Source organism: Saccostrea cucullata, unplaced genomic scaffold (genome assembly GCF_032062105.1).
Source record: "Saccostrea cucullata isolate Sc308-1 unplaced genomic scaffold, CSIRO_AGI_Scuc_v1 ctg61, whole genome shotgun sequence".
NCBI classification, from domain to species: Eukaryota; Metazoa; Mollusca; class Bivalvia; order Ostreida; family Ostreidae; genus Saccostrea; species Saccostrea cuccullata.
In genome coordinates this window covers 97,447-111,851 of record NW_026937101.1, presented here as the reverse complement: position 1 = coordinate 111,851, position 14,405 = coordinate 97,447, and the positions used below count along the sequence as shown (strand labels likewise).

General features: G+C 33.0%; 1 protein-coding gene across 2 annotated transcripts in view; it reads left to right on the top strand.

Annotated features, from left to right (window-relative positions):
* Positions 1–14,256, top strand: part of LOC134247305 (protein MCM10 homolog) — a 29,946-nt gene extending 15,690 nt beyond the window's left edge. For both annotated transcript variants that reach the window (XM_062729669.1, XM_062729670.1), the window contains exons 19-22: positions 49–162; positions 3,608–3,753; positions 13,559–13,601; positions 13,719–14,256. In XM_062729669.1, the coding sequence (XP_062585653.1) occupies positions 49–162; positions 3,608–3,753; positions 13,559–13,601; positions 13,719–13,820 (405 nt within the window). In that variant the 3' untranslated portion in view covers positions 13,821–14,256. The remainder of the gene's footprint in view (positions 1–48; positions 163–3,607; positions 3,754–13,558; positions 13,602–13,718) is intronic.
* The last annotated feature ends 149 nt before the right edge of the window (positions 14,257–14,405 follow it).

Genomic DNA, 14,405 nt, shown 5'->3' with positions numbered 1-14,405 from the left:
CTGCAGCTTCTTTAGAGAATTTTAATCCTAATTTTACGATGACTTCAGGTTGAACAAGAGCAGGAGGAGAGATACTTTATGGAGCTGGAGAAGAAAGAGAAATACGAAGAGAAGATGCAGTCCACCATGTCTGTCAACTGTACTGTGTTCACCTGTAAAAATGTAAGTCAGGTGTTACTAGACCTTATTACAGATTTTGATATATTATTATATTTCATGATAAATTCTATTGAGAGTACCCAACTTTTACAGGTCCATACCAACCCAAGTGTGCAATATAATGCACAGTGACTTCTTTGTGGTAGACCCCCCCCCCATTTTTCCAAACTTTATGTCATCACAAAGATGTATGTAATGTCCCAAATATCCCTCCCTTACTTGTATGGATGTACCGTATAAGCAGAATTTTTAGCGAGGATTTAATTTTGGCATTATTAGCGAGGGTGTTAAGATCGCTAAAATTGAATATCACTAAAAATTAATTGCATTTTATTTGTAATAGCTTCTTTTGTGAGCATTTTAAAATCGCTAAAATTACTTATCGCTAAAAATAAAATACCCATTTTTAAGGACAAATCACTAAATTTGCGTCTAGCTAAAATTTCCACTTATACGGTATATTACAAGAAATGTTTAAAAATTTATTTTTGAGGGAAAATGTATTTCCTTTGAAATATGTAATATGATTGTCATTGACTAATTATCAGGAAACATGCCCACCCTTGGTCTTTACACAGATACAGTCCTCCCAAGCTTGCTCTGCTTTACTGCCTATAGACCTTTCAGTGGCATATTTTCCAATATGCAGCCAATAATCTATAATTTTTGTTATTGAATGCTCTGCTGTATCTGAAAGGGCTGTATTTGCTTACATTCTAGTGAAAAAAACATAATTTGACTAGCAAACTGCAGATATTTAAAAAGTTCACGACTCCTTTGTTTTTGCTTTTTTTCCATGCATTTTCTCCAATTACATCTCACTTTTTTATGGCGTCGGGCTTGCCCGATCATCATCTAGCGATCAGTCAGGTTTACGTGACCGCACGTGTCAGTGGATGCATCCGCAATAGAAAATAGAAACAGCTGTAAACCAATTTTTTTAAAAACGTTCACAATGAATAATAGCTTGAAAATAAAATTAAATCATTTGTATCTTCAATTAATACTACTACAAAACAACGATATTATGTTTAATTTTTACGCAAGAAAAACGTTATGGTTGTTGCGGATGAATTTCTACAGAGAGGGTGCGTCGAATGACATGAATCACATTTTGGGACCGATCAATGTAATACAAACAATCTTAAATACGGTAAAATAATTACAAAATAAACACGAATACAACAAGACTATAAAGATTGATTTTCTTAATCTTAGCTTTACTTTTAAGATCTTCAATCCAGTTTTATCCGAACAACCGACGATATTGACCAGTAATGCCAGTATTACTGTATTTATCTATTTCCTCCATTTGTTTACCGCGCCCTATCGTAAGTCGATCGTACTTGTAACATTAGAGTCATGGTTGTAGTTAAGATGCAATCACTATACAACAGAACAACGCTCTGACAATGCATGGCAATAAAATTTTAAGTTTAAAATAATTTATGAAACCCTTCATATGTCTTCGATTGACTTGAAAAGAAATTAGATTGATATAGAGGATGGACATTTCTGACGATGTCTGGTCAATTCGAACCCTGACTCATTCGGACCAGGACACAAGGCTATCAGGCCCTATACTGTATTTGTGTTAAGACTATTTTTTTTTATTAGCTCACCTCAACGAAGTTGGGGGAGCTTATGTAATACCCTCGGCGTCGGCGTCGGTGTCGGCGTCGGCGTCGGCGTCCCGGGTTAAGGTTAAGTTTTTTGGAGCAGTTTTCTTTTTAAGTACTTCTATGTCCTATATTGATTAGACATGCATGGAAGATGGTCCCTAGTGTGTTTCTTTGTACCAGTCAAAGTTTCAGATGCTGCAATTTTAGCAAAGGAATGACCAGGTTAATGTTTTTGGAGCAGGTTAACATTTTTGGTGCAGTTTTAGGTGTAGGTTTCATTTCCAAGTAACTATAAGCCCTATGTTAACCAAACTTGCATGGATGATACATCTAAGGATGCATACTACCGGGCTTGCTTCGGATGCTGAATCTGACCTACTTTTTCCGGTTGAGTGAACAGGTTAAAGTTTTTTGGTGCAGGTTTCGTTTCCAAGTATCTGTAAGTCCTATGTTGACCAAACTTGCATGGATGATACATCTAAGGATGGATACAACCAGGCTTGCTTCGGATGCTGAATCTGACCTATATTTTCCGGTTGAGTGAACAGGTTAAAGTTTTTGGTGCAGGTTTCATTTCCAAGTATCTGTAAGTCCTATGTTGACCAAACTTGCATGGATGATACATCTAAGGATGGATACTACCGGGCTTGCTTCGGATGCTGAATCTGAACTGCATTTTCCGGTTGAGTGAACAGGTTAAAGTTTTTGGTGCAGGTTTCATTTCCAAGTAACTATAAGCCCTATGTTGACCAAACTTGCATGGATGATACATCTAAGGATGGATACTACCGGGCTTGCTTCGGATGCTGAATCTGACCTAAATTTTCCAGTTGAGTGAACAGGTTAAAGTGTTTGGAGCAGGTTTCATTTGCAAGTAACTTTAAGCCCTATGTTGACCAAACTTGCATGGATGATAAATCTAAGGATGCACACTACCGGGCTTGCTTCGGATGCTGAATCTGACCTACATTTTCCGGTTGAGTGAACAAGTTTTTGGTGCAGGTTTCATTTCCAAGTAACTATGAGTTCTTTAATGACCAATCTTGCATGGATGATACATCTTAGGATGCATACTACCGGGCTTGCTTCGGATGCTGAATCTGACCTACATTTTGTGGATGAGTGAAAATATAAGTTTTTGATGTATGTTTCATTTCCAATTAACTATGAGCCTTATAATGTGCAAACTTGCATGGACGATACATCTTAGGATGCACACTAATGGACTTGCTTCGGATGCTGAATTCGACATATATATTTTTCAGATAATAGACCAGGTTAAAGTTATGGTTGCAGGTCTATTACCAAAAAAATTTAAGGCTTTTATAACATTGTATAAACCAAACTTGCAAAAATGTTGCATCAAGAGATGAAAACTCAAATTTGCTTTAGATGCTGAATTACATTTTTATGAAGAAGAACTACTTTAAATTTTTTATGTTGGTCTACTTCAAAGTATCAGATCAAAATTGCTTAGATATTTTCATTTTTGGAATGTACATTTTTTGTTGGTTAATTGTGTGACTTTGCCTTATTTAAAGACAACATTCGTTGAGGTGAGCTCTGTAATCTCTGATTACCTATGTTTTTATTATTATGTTACCGGAGTCACTCACTTGACCTATCTACAGATCTTTTGAAATTGTTTTTCTTGTTCGACGCCATTGAAGCCTTTCAGGCTTTTGATTTTTCTTGATTAGAACATATTTTATTGTTATTTATAATTACAAAGGAATTGGGCACAAGTTCATAAAACTTTATTAATTACACCCTCTTCATTCCATACATTTAGTCAAGTGCTTTAGATATTTCTTCTGTGTTGACAGTGTGAGTACACAGCTTGGAAGTTAGCAGACAAATGTAAGGCAGAGAGACACACCATTGTGAAGTCGGAAAGATCCAAAAGGTTCTTCAAATGTAAACACTGTGGAAAGAGGAAAATTTCTATGCAGAAGTATCCAACAGAACCATGGTAAGTATTGAAGCCTTTAACTTCAGTAGGATATAACCAAAGGTCAAGGTAAATTATTTTGGTTTCAACAGAACGGACTTGTTGCAAGGAATATCTAAATGAAGTTTGAAAGCTGAAGCATCAATAATTCAAAGTTTTAGGCAAGATTTAAGTTTTTCCAAATATATTTTTTTTTCAGTATTTATTTATTTTTTTTTGGGGGGGGGGAATTTCTGTATTGTGGGATTAATTCCTCAGTAACAGGGTTTATTTATGTTTAGTATAACTGTGCAAGGTAAAAAAATAAATAAATATGTCTAAACCCCATAAGAATTTTCAGACATGTTAAGGACTTGTCAAAAGGAGGCAAGGAACCCCATACTGAAATTCAACTGAAATAAGAATGGGAACACAAAACTGCAGTATGAAAGAATGTACAGAAAATCATTTGAACATTCACACCCAACAATAGTAACTGTTTTCTTTAGCACATGTATCTCTTCTGTCTACATGTATAGCCAGACAGACAGATGAACACACAAACCAAAAGGTGTATGCCCTCTAGGGGTGTGCAATATTACAATGTACCGGTATATCTGTATATTGCGGTATTTTCCACCACGATAATATATTGCGATATGAAAATCAGATACCGGTATTTCACGATATTTATAAAAATATATAAAAACTTTAATTATTGTAGAAAACTGCTGAAATAATACTTGTAACTTCCTCGGGCTTTTTCAGACTCTTAAAAGAATACTTCGTTGGCTTTCAAAGAGAGAGAGAGAGAGAGCTTGTGATTCACTGTTGCAATTTTAAATGTTACTTTAAAATAAATTTTAAATTAATAATTAATGGTAAGACTTTAAAATAAAATTAATATGAAAGAAAATATATAAAAAATTTCTACAAGGTGTATACCATGTGGTCTGTGGTTCTCGAAATTTTGCATGGAATCTACACGATGGACATCGCGATGATACATATTACAAGTAAATGGTCATCCATGTTTTCACTTGTAGCAGTGTTGCTATAATTTATTTTTTTTAATGACTTTCATGCCATTTTAAACACTGTCATGCTATACCAGGAGCATGTAAATTAAAACAGCTAGCAGATAAAGGCCATTTCCTGATTGATGACATAATGTGTAATTAGGTCGGGTAAGACTAAAACACCAAAACGCACGAAAACAGGTCACAATATCTCTCTGGCTTTAATTTTATTCTGTAACATTAATAAAATTATATTCATCTTGTATGTAATGTTTTAATCTTAAATACAAATACAAAATACTTTATTGGCACAAACACAATTTCAATAATTAGCAAAGGCCCACTGAACATCATTAAATTTTTACATATTTTTCAAAAATTGTCAAGTAATTGACTTCTAAGTTCAAAACAGTCTCTGATAAATTTAACAGTAACTTTCAAGACTTTTTGTATATTATTGTTTACATATAATTGTAACATATATTTCTCATTGCTAAAATTATTATTTTTCTTCGTTATGTTATAGATATTACTAAAGAATGTGTTTCTTACCTTAGAGTAAGAATTACATTGAAAAAGAAAATGTATTTCATCCTCAATCACACCAGTATTACAAACATTACAATATCTTTCATTTCTTGATGTGGAAATATATCTACCACTTTCTATTGCAAGTTTATGTGCGCTTAGTCTAATTCTACTAAGAGAGGATCTCTCAGATCTTTTTTTGAGTAAATCAACATAAGGACTTCTTTTTCCTGAGTATACTTTCTTGAAGAAATCAAGTTTTTCTGAACTCAAGATTTTTGACGTTTGCTCCTGAGTGCACTGATCAATGATTCTTTGTATAATGTTTGGTAAAAGGTGTTGGATGGAACCTGTATATTTTGTAATGTTTGAGAATCCAAGATTATCTAGAATAGAAAATAATTTCTTAGTCCAAGAATTACAGTTACTTGGGGATTGGTAAAGTTTAAAGGCCAAAGAATCAGAAGTTTTCAGGTGATTCCAATATTTGATACTAGAGAGGGAAATTTTGGACCAAAGTGGTAGTCTTTTAAGTTCCGCTAAACAACCAGCATTGGATGTTTTGCAGTGCACTCCAAGGATGTCTTTAATAAATTTTAAGTGAAAATTTTCAATATTTGAAATATCTTTGGATGAGAGATCTACTCCCCATATTTCACTACAATAGAGAAGAACTGGAAGTACAATAGCATCGAAGAGTTTTTCTAAAAGTTTACATGGGTTATCAAATCCAATAATTCTTTTCATTTTAAAACATACTTTTCTAGCCTTTTCAATAAGCACAGCTGTTGCTAAATTAAACTTCCTATTACATTTCATCATAATACCTAAATAACAGTATCTTGGTACAATTTGTATTGCATTACCATTAAAACTAAATTCATTTCCTTGAGGCTTGCCATTTGAGTTAAATATCATAACTTTAGATTTATCTACATTAACTTGAAGTTTCCAATTTGAGCAATAGTTACTGAGAATATCAAGACTGGTTTGTAAACTGCTTTTGCTTTCTGAGAATATTACAATATCATCAGCATATAACAGGCAATTTACATGAATATTGTTTACTTGCACAGGATCACATTTTCCATTTTTTAAGTCATGGACAATACCATCAATAAAAACATTAAAAAGTGTGGGACTTAAGACATCCCCTTGCTTGACACCACATTCAGAATTGAATACATCACTTAATCCATCAGAAAATTTGATTCTACTCATTGTATTACTATACATGGAAAACAAAATATTGAACATTTTTTGGGAAATATTACATTCAAGAAGTTTATAGAATAAACCTAATCTCCATACAGTGTCAAATGCCTTTCTAAGATCAATAAAAGCAGCATAGACCTTTTTGTTTTTGTAGTGATCAATTATTGTTTTTATTGAGAACAAATGGTCTGATGTTCTACAGTTTTCCTTGAAACCAATTTGATTTTCACTTATCAGTGATGTATAGTTTACAAATTCAAGTAGCCTAGTATGGATTACAGTGGACCTTCAGATATCCGGACGCCAGATATCCGGATGCTTCAGTATCCGGACAATTTTTCATCGGAACAAAATTTTTAAATATTACTTTGTCTTGTTTAACTTATGATTCAGATATCCGGATGCTTCACATATCCGGACAAATTGACTGGGAACCAAAGCGTCCGGATAAATGAGGGTCCACTGTATTCTGTTGAAAAGTTTTCCTAGATTTGAAGTAATTGATATACCTCGGTAGTTGTTAGGATCAAGCCTATTACCCGACTTATACAGTAATACTAAATAGCTCTCATTCCAACTTTTTGGGAATACACCAGAATTAAGTATAAAGTTAAATAATTTTTCAAGAGGTTTCAGCATTACAGATCCCCCACTTTTTAAAATTTCATTTGATATCATATCCATGGAAGAACTCTTTCCATTTTTCAGGGATTTAAGGGCACTTCTTATTTCAGTGATAGTAAAATCTGGTTCAAGGAAATGGTTATGATGTAGTTTTTAGGTCACCTGAGTAAACTCAGGTGACCTATTGCTATCTGTTTTCGTCCGTCGTCGTCCGTCGTGCGCCGTGCGTTAACATTTGAACATTTTCAGCTTCTTCTCTGCAACCACTGAACCAATTTCAACCAAATTTGGCACAAAGCATCTATGGGTGAAGGGGAACGAAAATTGTGAATTTCATGATCCCTGCCCCCCTGGGGCCTGAGGGGTGGGGCCAAAACCACTAAAATTAATGCAATCTTTAAAAATCTTCTTCTTTACTCCTGGACATCAAGCAGTCAAACTGTTTGCATGATTGTAATCAGCAATGAGTCCTTTACCAAAATTGTGAAATTCATGGCCCTGGGGTCAGGGGTTCTAATGCTAGGGCGGGGCTAAATAAGTAGGTAGTGAAAATGCATTATTTCTTTGAAAATCTTCTCCTCTGCTTCTGGGTATTAAATAATCCAACTAAGTACATAGTTATGATGAGCAAGAGTGCCTCTACCAAAATTGTGAATTTTATGGGGCCCCAGGTTCAGGGGTTATAGTGCTAGGGGGGTGGGGTGGGGGGGGGCTCTATTGATTATATAGTGAAAATACATGAATTCTTTGAAAATCTTCTTCTCTGCTCCTGGGTATTAAATAAACTTACTAAGTACTTAGTTATGATGAGCAAGAGTGCCTCTACCAAAATTGTGAATTTTTTGGCCCCAGGGTCAGGGGTTCTTGTTTTAGGGTGGGGCTCTAATGGAAATGCATGAATTCTTTGAACATCTTATCCTTTGCTCCTGGTTAATATACTAATGATCTAATTACATATTTAAGGCCAGGATTTATTTTATTTTCAGTTTTACAAACCCTCCGCTCAAGGTTTTGAATTTTCAGAAAAAAATAAAACAATTTTTTTTCTTTCCGATGTCAAATTTGAGTCGGGATCGAGATTTCAAATTTACGAACTCGCACTTCCGGTTTTAAGATGAAACGGCGGGTAAATAAAGCTTGATTTTAGAAGATAGCTTGGTTTAGTGTAAAATTCATCGATAAGAGTGCCATTCAAAACGTTTCTTCCATTCAAAGGACAAATAAAATGCTGACGACTTTGTTGCACAATGACATGCTCATGATGCTGGTGAGATAATTATGCATTCGTTTCAAAAGTAACAGTACTGTAAATTATTTTCCTCCCCCAGATTTTAAACTGCCCCTGGTATCTATTGCATATTGCCAGCGACATTGTTTAGGTCTCTGTTATAGCTTACAGTCTAAGCATCATTCTTCAGAAAAGGGTTGCTTATGCATCAGATGTAATGAATAAAACTATGGGAGAAGTTAAGTCCATTTGAGGAAGAAATAAACAATAACCTGAAGAAATAAAAAAAAAATCAACTATTAAAAGGCAAGAATATACAAATATATACAGGCATGTAGTATCATTTGTATCAGCAAGAAAAATTATTTAACACTTAATTGAAAAAATGTTCACCCTACTGCCCAATACTCTCTGTTTGTTTTATCATGTTTATGATAGGAATCATAATTTAGGCATCAAGTAAATTCTAGAACAATGTCTACACATTCACCTAACACATATTTAAAAAATGAAGATATATTGAAAGACTTTTAAAAAATTGATTTTTTAAAAGATATTTTGACCAACATCACAAAATTTATATAACTGGCCCAAACTGGCAGATGATGAAGTAAGCAATTAAATGTTCTACTTTCGTATTTGTAAGCATTATGTGTCCAGTGGTAAGGAGCCTATTAGAATAGCAGAAAAAAGAATGTACAAGTGTTAATAATTGATTTATCAAAAAATATTTTTATTTCCTTCTCCTTTGGGACTTTTTTATTCTCATGTTCATAACTAAACCTAAACATAAAAAAAATGCTGGCCTTATAATGAAGAAACGGGCCTCTTTCAAAATAGATAATTTCAGGGCCGCTGGGTCAGGGGTACCAGGAGGGTACTTTGACTAAAAATAAATTAATGATTAATGCTTTGAAATCTGCCCTTTGATAAGCAATGGTGCCTCCTTCAGAATTTGTGAATTTCATGGCTTTTGGATTAAAACACGAACCAAATACAATTGCTGGAAAGTTGTTACATGATACTCAGGTGACCTATAAGGCCCGTGGGCCTCTTGTTCTTTCAAGACATGAAATTTATCTATTATACTTTTATGAAAATTATTGTGATTGTTGTCAGCTTTGTTGAGTTTTTTAAAAAACTGATAAAATTCCTCAGGGTGAACATCATGAGATGAAATTTGTCCAGTATTAATTTTATCTAATTTATTGAGTAATTTCCAGAATGACTTTGGATTTTTATTAATATTGTTGTTAATGTCATTACATATTGTGTTTCTGTAATTTTGCTCTTCAAATTTACATGATCTTCTGTATTTTGCCTTGTATGTATAGAACATTTTCCTATATTCTCCATTAAAAGGGTTCTTGTTTACAAGTTTTTCATTATTTTTTACTGTAATTCGCAGATCAGAACATGACTGTGAGAACCACGGTTTTTTCTTATTTTTACGAGTTTTATGCCTAGGTCCTCTCTTAATAAGTTTAGTCGATATTTTTGCACACTCAACAAGTATTGAGCTGAAGGCTTTTGAAATAGAATCACTATCAGAAAATTCAAAAATTCTGAAAATTTAATTTGGAATAGATTGCTGTGAATGTTCTTAGTGTAAGATTCTATTGCATCATTATTCCACAAAAACTTTCCAGGAACTGGTTTTAAATTATTTGAGTTATTTGAGCTTCGTTCTGAACAGAAGCTGTCGAATATTGCACAAGTAATTGGACAATGGTTTGATAAGGAAGTAAAATCTAGTACTTCAAAATAACCAATTGAATTTAAAAAGTCTTTTGATACAAGACAATAATCAACTAGACTACAACCATTATAGGTTATACAGGTGGGTCGACCTGTTAGGTCACCCGTTGTTCTACCGTTTAAGATTCATAAACCCGATTCTTTACAAAGGTTCAGAAGATTTTTGCCACTATTGTTAATGTGCTTGTGGTCAAGATTATTTCTTGACAAAAGTTTATCTGGTTAATAAAGAACATCATCTGAATTAATACATTCAGAATCAAATAAAACAAAATCAGGTTGGGTATTGGTGTAGGCATTGAAGTCACCTTGAACTATTACATCACCATTTCTACTATATTTTACTATGTCACTTAGTAAAACTGAATATATTTGTTCAATGTCATTCACATTGCCAATAGAATATTCGGGAGATATATAAACTACTGCAAGATAAATATCTCTTTGTAATCTAAAGAAACTTTTGATCAAGTTTGATCCATAAAATATCTGGATGACTATTGTTAATTGGTATAATACCACTTATAATTGTAGGTTTTGCATAAATATGTATTCCACCGGAATATCGTCTTGCCTTTTTATGTTTTTTTCTAGAGCTTGAGTGAATTAAAATGTGATTGGGAAATGCACTGCCTTGATTTGTTTCACCTAACCAGGTTTCCACTAGGCTAGCTATGTGAAATTGTGACAACTGCTCTTGAAATAGGGGGTCTTGGATTTTTTCATTTGAAAGGCCCTCTATGTTCCACATACCCAACTTCAAAAAATTTGAATTATATGCAACATGTTTGGAATATTTTTTCATGATGAAATAATTGAGAAAAAGATATATTATGTATAATTTTTTTTTCAATTTGAAAATTCTCCAAGAGAGTTAGTTTTGTTTTATTATCTATAATTAGGTATTGATTAAAAGTAAAGTGTTATTTTGTGTGCAATTAATGTCTTATCACTCCTCCCCCTTTAAAACTTACAGATAAATTCAAATAGTCTTGTAACTTGACAGCAATTGAAATATTCTGCTCAAATTTATTAATGATAATTAATCTACAATATATTGCAATATATTGCAATATTCAAAGTAAAATATTGCAATATATCGCAATATGGTTTTCACTCGCAATACCCAACTCTAATGCCCTCCCTCTTCAATTACAGGGACATAAAAGTGATCGATTCCCATCCTGAGATTTCAATGTCACAAAAACTGCTTTTGACCTTTCACCAATGTTTTTGTCAGTTGTAGGTCATTGGCAGAAAAAGTATATAATTTGTGTCTAGTCTATAGTTTTCTCATGGAAAAATGATTGAAGATAATGCAGAAAAAGAGTGTGATTTTTGTCTAATACAGAAACATTGGAAAGTCATTCTTAATCTTAGCAGAAAGATTAGTTATGACCTGAGGTTGTATAATTGTCTTGATGTAAAATCTTTAAGGCAAGATCAAGGTCATTGGTAGATGAAAGTATTGTATTTGTGGAAAGTTAATAAATTTCCAATTGAGAATTATTTAAATGCTGAAATATAAATAAAATGCATTGTTGGTATCTTTTTGAGAGCTCAGGCACTCACAGTAACTTGGGTTAACATCAGTCATAGATTACATTGGACATGTTGGATTATAATTTTCTAGCCTGCTATAGTCTTATGATCTCTCATATTGAAGATTAATGCCTTAACACTATGTCACTTTATTTTAAAAGTACAGTGTATGAATGATTACATATTGAAGAATTTTTTTTAAAAATTTAGAAAATTAAGTTTGGTTAAGGAATAATAATTAGCTTAGATGTACTTACCTATTCATGCGAAACAGCACTTCATAGTATAATCGAAAAATGGTTACAAAACATTGATAGTGGTAAACTTACTGGTGTTTTATTTGTTGATCTTAGCAAAGCATTTGATACTGTGAATCATAATATACTTCTCCACAAATTACTTTCTTTTGGAATTTGCAAAGACTCGTTTAATTGGTTCAAATCGTACTTGTCGAATAGGACACAGTGTGTTAGATGGAATGGTACTCAGTCAGAAAAATTAGACATAACTATAGGCGTCCCTCAAGGGTCAATACTTGGGCCATTGTTCTTTATCCTTTATGTCAATGACTACCCAGACTGCTTAAAACACTCCGCGGCTCACATGTATGCTGATGATACAACTCAGGATGTCTCAGATAAGAGTATCGATGTTATTGAAAATAAATTACATAGCGATCTTATCAATACGCTAGATTGGATGGAGAAAAACAAGTTAACAATCAATCTTAAAAAAACTCAGTGCATGTTAATTGGTACGGAACAAAGATTAAGAAACTGTAGGAATTTATGTATTAAAGTGGGTAGTATTGCGATTGAAAATGTATCTTGTGCAAAGCTACTTGGTGTCTACATTGACAAGTGTCTTACATGGTCTGAACACATTGAAATTTTAACGAATAAACTTGCTTCCAAAATAGGTGTTTTGTCTAGATTAAGATCATTCATGTCCTCTGAGTTATTGTTAAAAATCTTTAATACAATTGTTTTTCCCCATTTTAATTATTGCTGTACTGTTTGGGGCAATATGAAAAACAAAGAAGGTCTTAGCAAACTATGTAAACTCCAAAAGCGAGCTGCTAGAGTGATTTTAAGTACAACTTTTTATACACCTACATCGGAAATGTTTTTACAACTGAGATGGATGCCAATTAATGATTATTTTATGTATAGAACTGTCATCCTTGTTTTTAAAGTTCTACACGGATTAACTCCAGATTATTTAGATGTTTTTAAGTTTGTACATGAAATAAACAACAGAGCTACAAGATTGAATCAAAGTAATTTATTGTACATTCCGAGGGCTAAAACAGAATATTATAGAAGATCTTTCACAATTTATGGTTCCCAGCTATGGAATAATATGCCAGAATTTTTAAAGAATTGTCCATCTTTGCAAAGTTTTAAAACATCTTACATAAGAAATTATTACCAGTCTTCAAACTAAAATATAATTACTGAGATGATAATTCTGATTGTTTTAGACGAAACGTACACAAACCATGTGTTTATATTGATTTTAGTCTACTCGCTTTATAATTACTGAGTATATGTTTCTGTACATAATCTTCTGTCTGTATATATGTTTTCAGGACCACAATGTGAACTAGTTTATAACTAATTGTGCTATCCTGTATAAATAAAGGATATTATTATTATTATTATTACTTACCGGGTAATTTCATCAGGTTTTTAAACGATTTTAGCTTACAACTTCATGAATGAAATCAATGAACACTAGAATATTCTTCAAGTTATGTAACATTGTAATACCATCTGAGCTTCAGCTCTAGTTGAGTTTTTGCAAAAAATAATTGCTCAGAAGCTGCAAGCTATTTGATTCCAAAATTCTCTTGTGAATGAAACTTTTAATTCAAAAGACTGCTCATCAGATTTAAACTTCATGTGAACCTAAATCCCTCCTTTTTTTACAGTGATTGCGGGGAGTATAACTTCCTGAGAACCGCCATGATGGAGGTAGGGACTCTGTTTATGACAGATTTATGTCAGATTTCACTTCTAGGCAAAACAAATCTTGTCAAATTTACGACTTTTTTTTAATGGAGACTGAAGTTTAGAACTTGATATTTGTAGGAGAGGAAAGGCCCTAAGCTGCCCAGCGAGAATCTGAGTTTGCTGGGAGATGAGGTGGCCTATCTAGGGTCAATGAACCAGAAAGTCTATCTGGATATCTAGAGCCTCGAAAATGTCAGAACTGGAATAAGAAACACCCCCCAGTGTAAAATCAGAAGGAAAGCAAACTTTAAGACATTTTTTGTAAACTTGCAAATATCAGGAATTGTACAGATTTTTATTTTCTTCTTTATATATTTATATATTGATTTTTTGATTTATTTTTAAACATGGAAAAGCATGATGTTGGTGCTAGCTAAATATTTTAGATCAATATGAAAGTAATACATGTACGTGTATAAAACATGATGATCCTGGGATTATAAAGTTATATTGAAGTCGTCCACTATACAGTAGGTAAATTATACAGTAGGTAAAAATATAGTAAATTCTGGTTATGCCAAACATGCCTATGATGAATTCATACTTACAGCAGGAGGGTTTAAATTTCATATTCCAAAGAGTATTAGGGACTTATAATGGTTTGTTCCCGTTTTGCACACATTTAAATTACAGGTAATTAAAAAATGTGTGAAAAACTTGAATTTGACCAGGTGAGATAATTACTTAATTGCTATAGTCTATACCATACTTAGTAAGTATGTGAAAGGTGAACTTATAGTGGAAAAAATAAGAGAATAAATACAA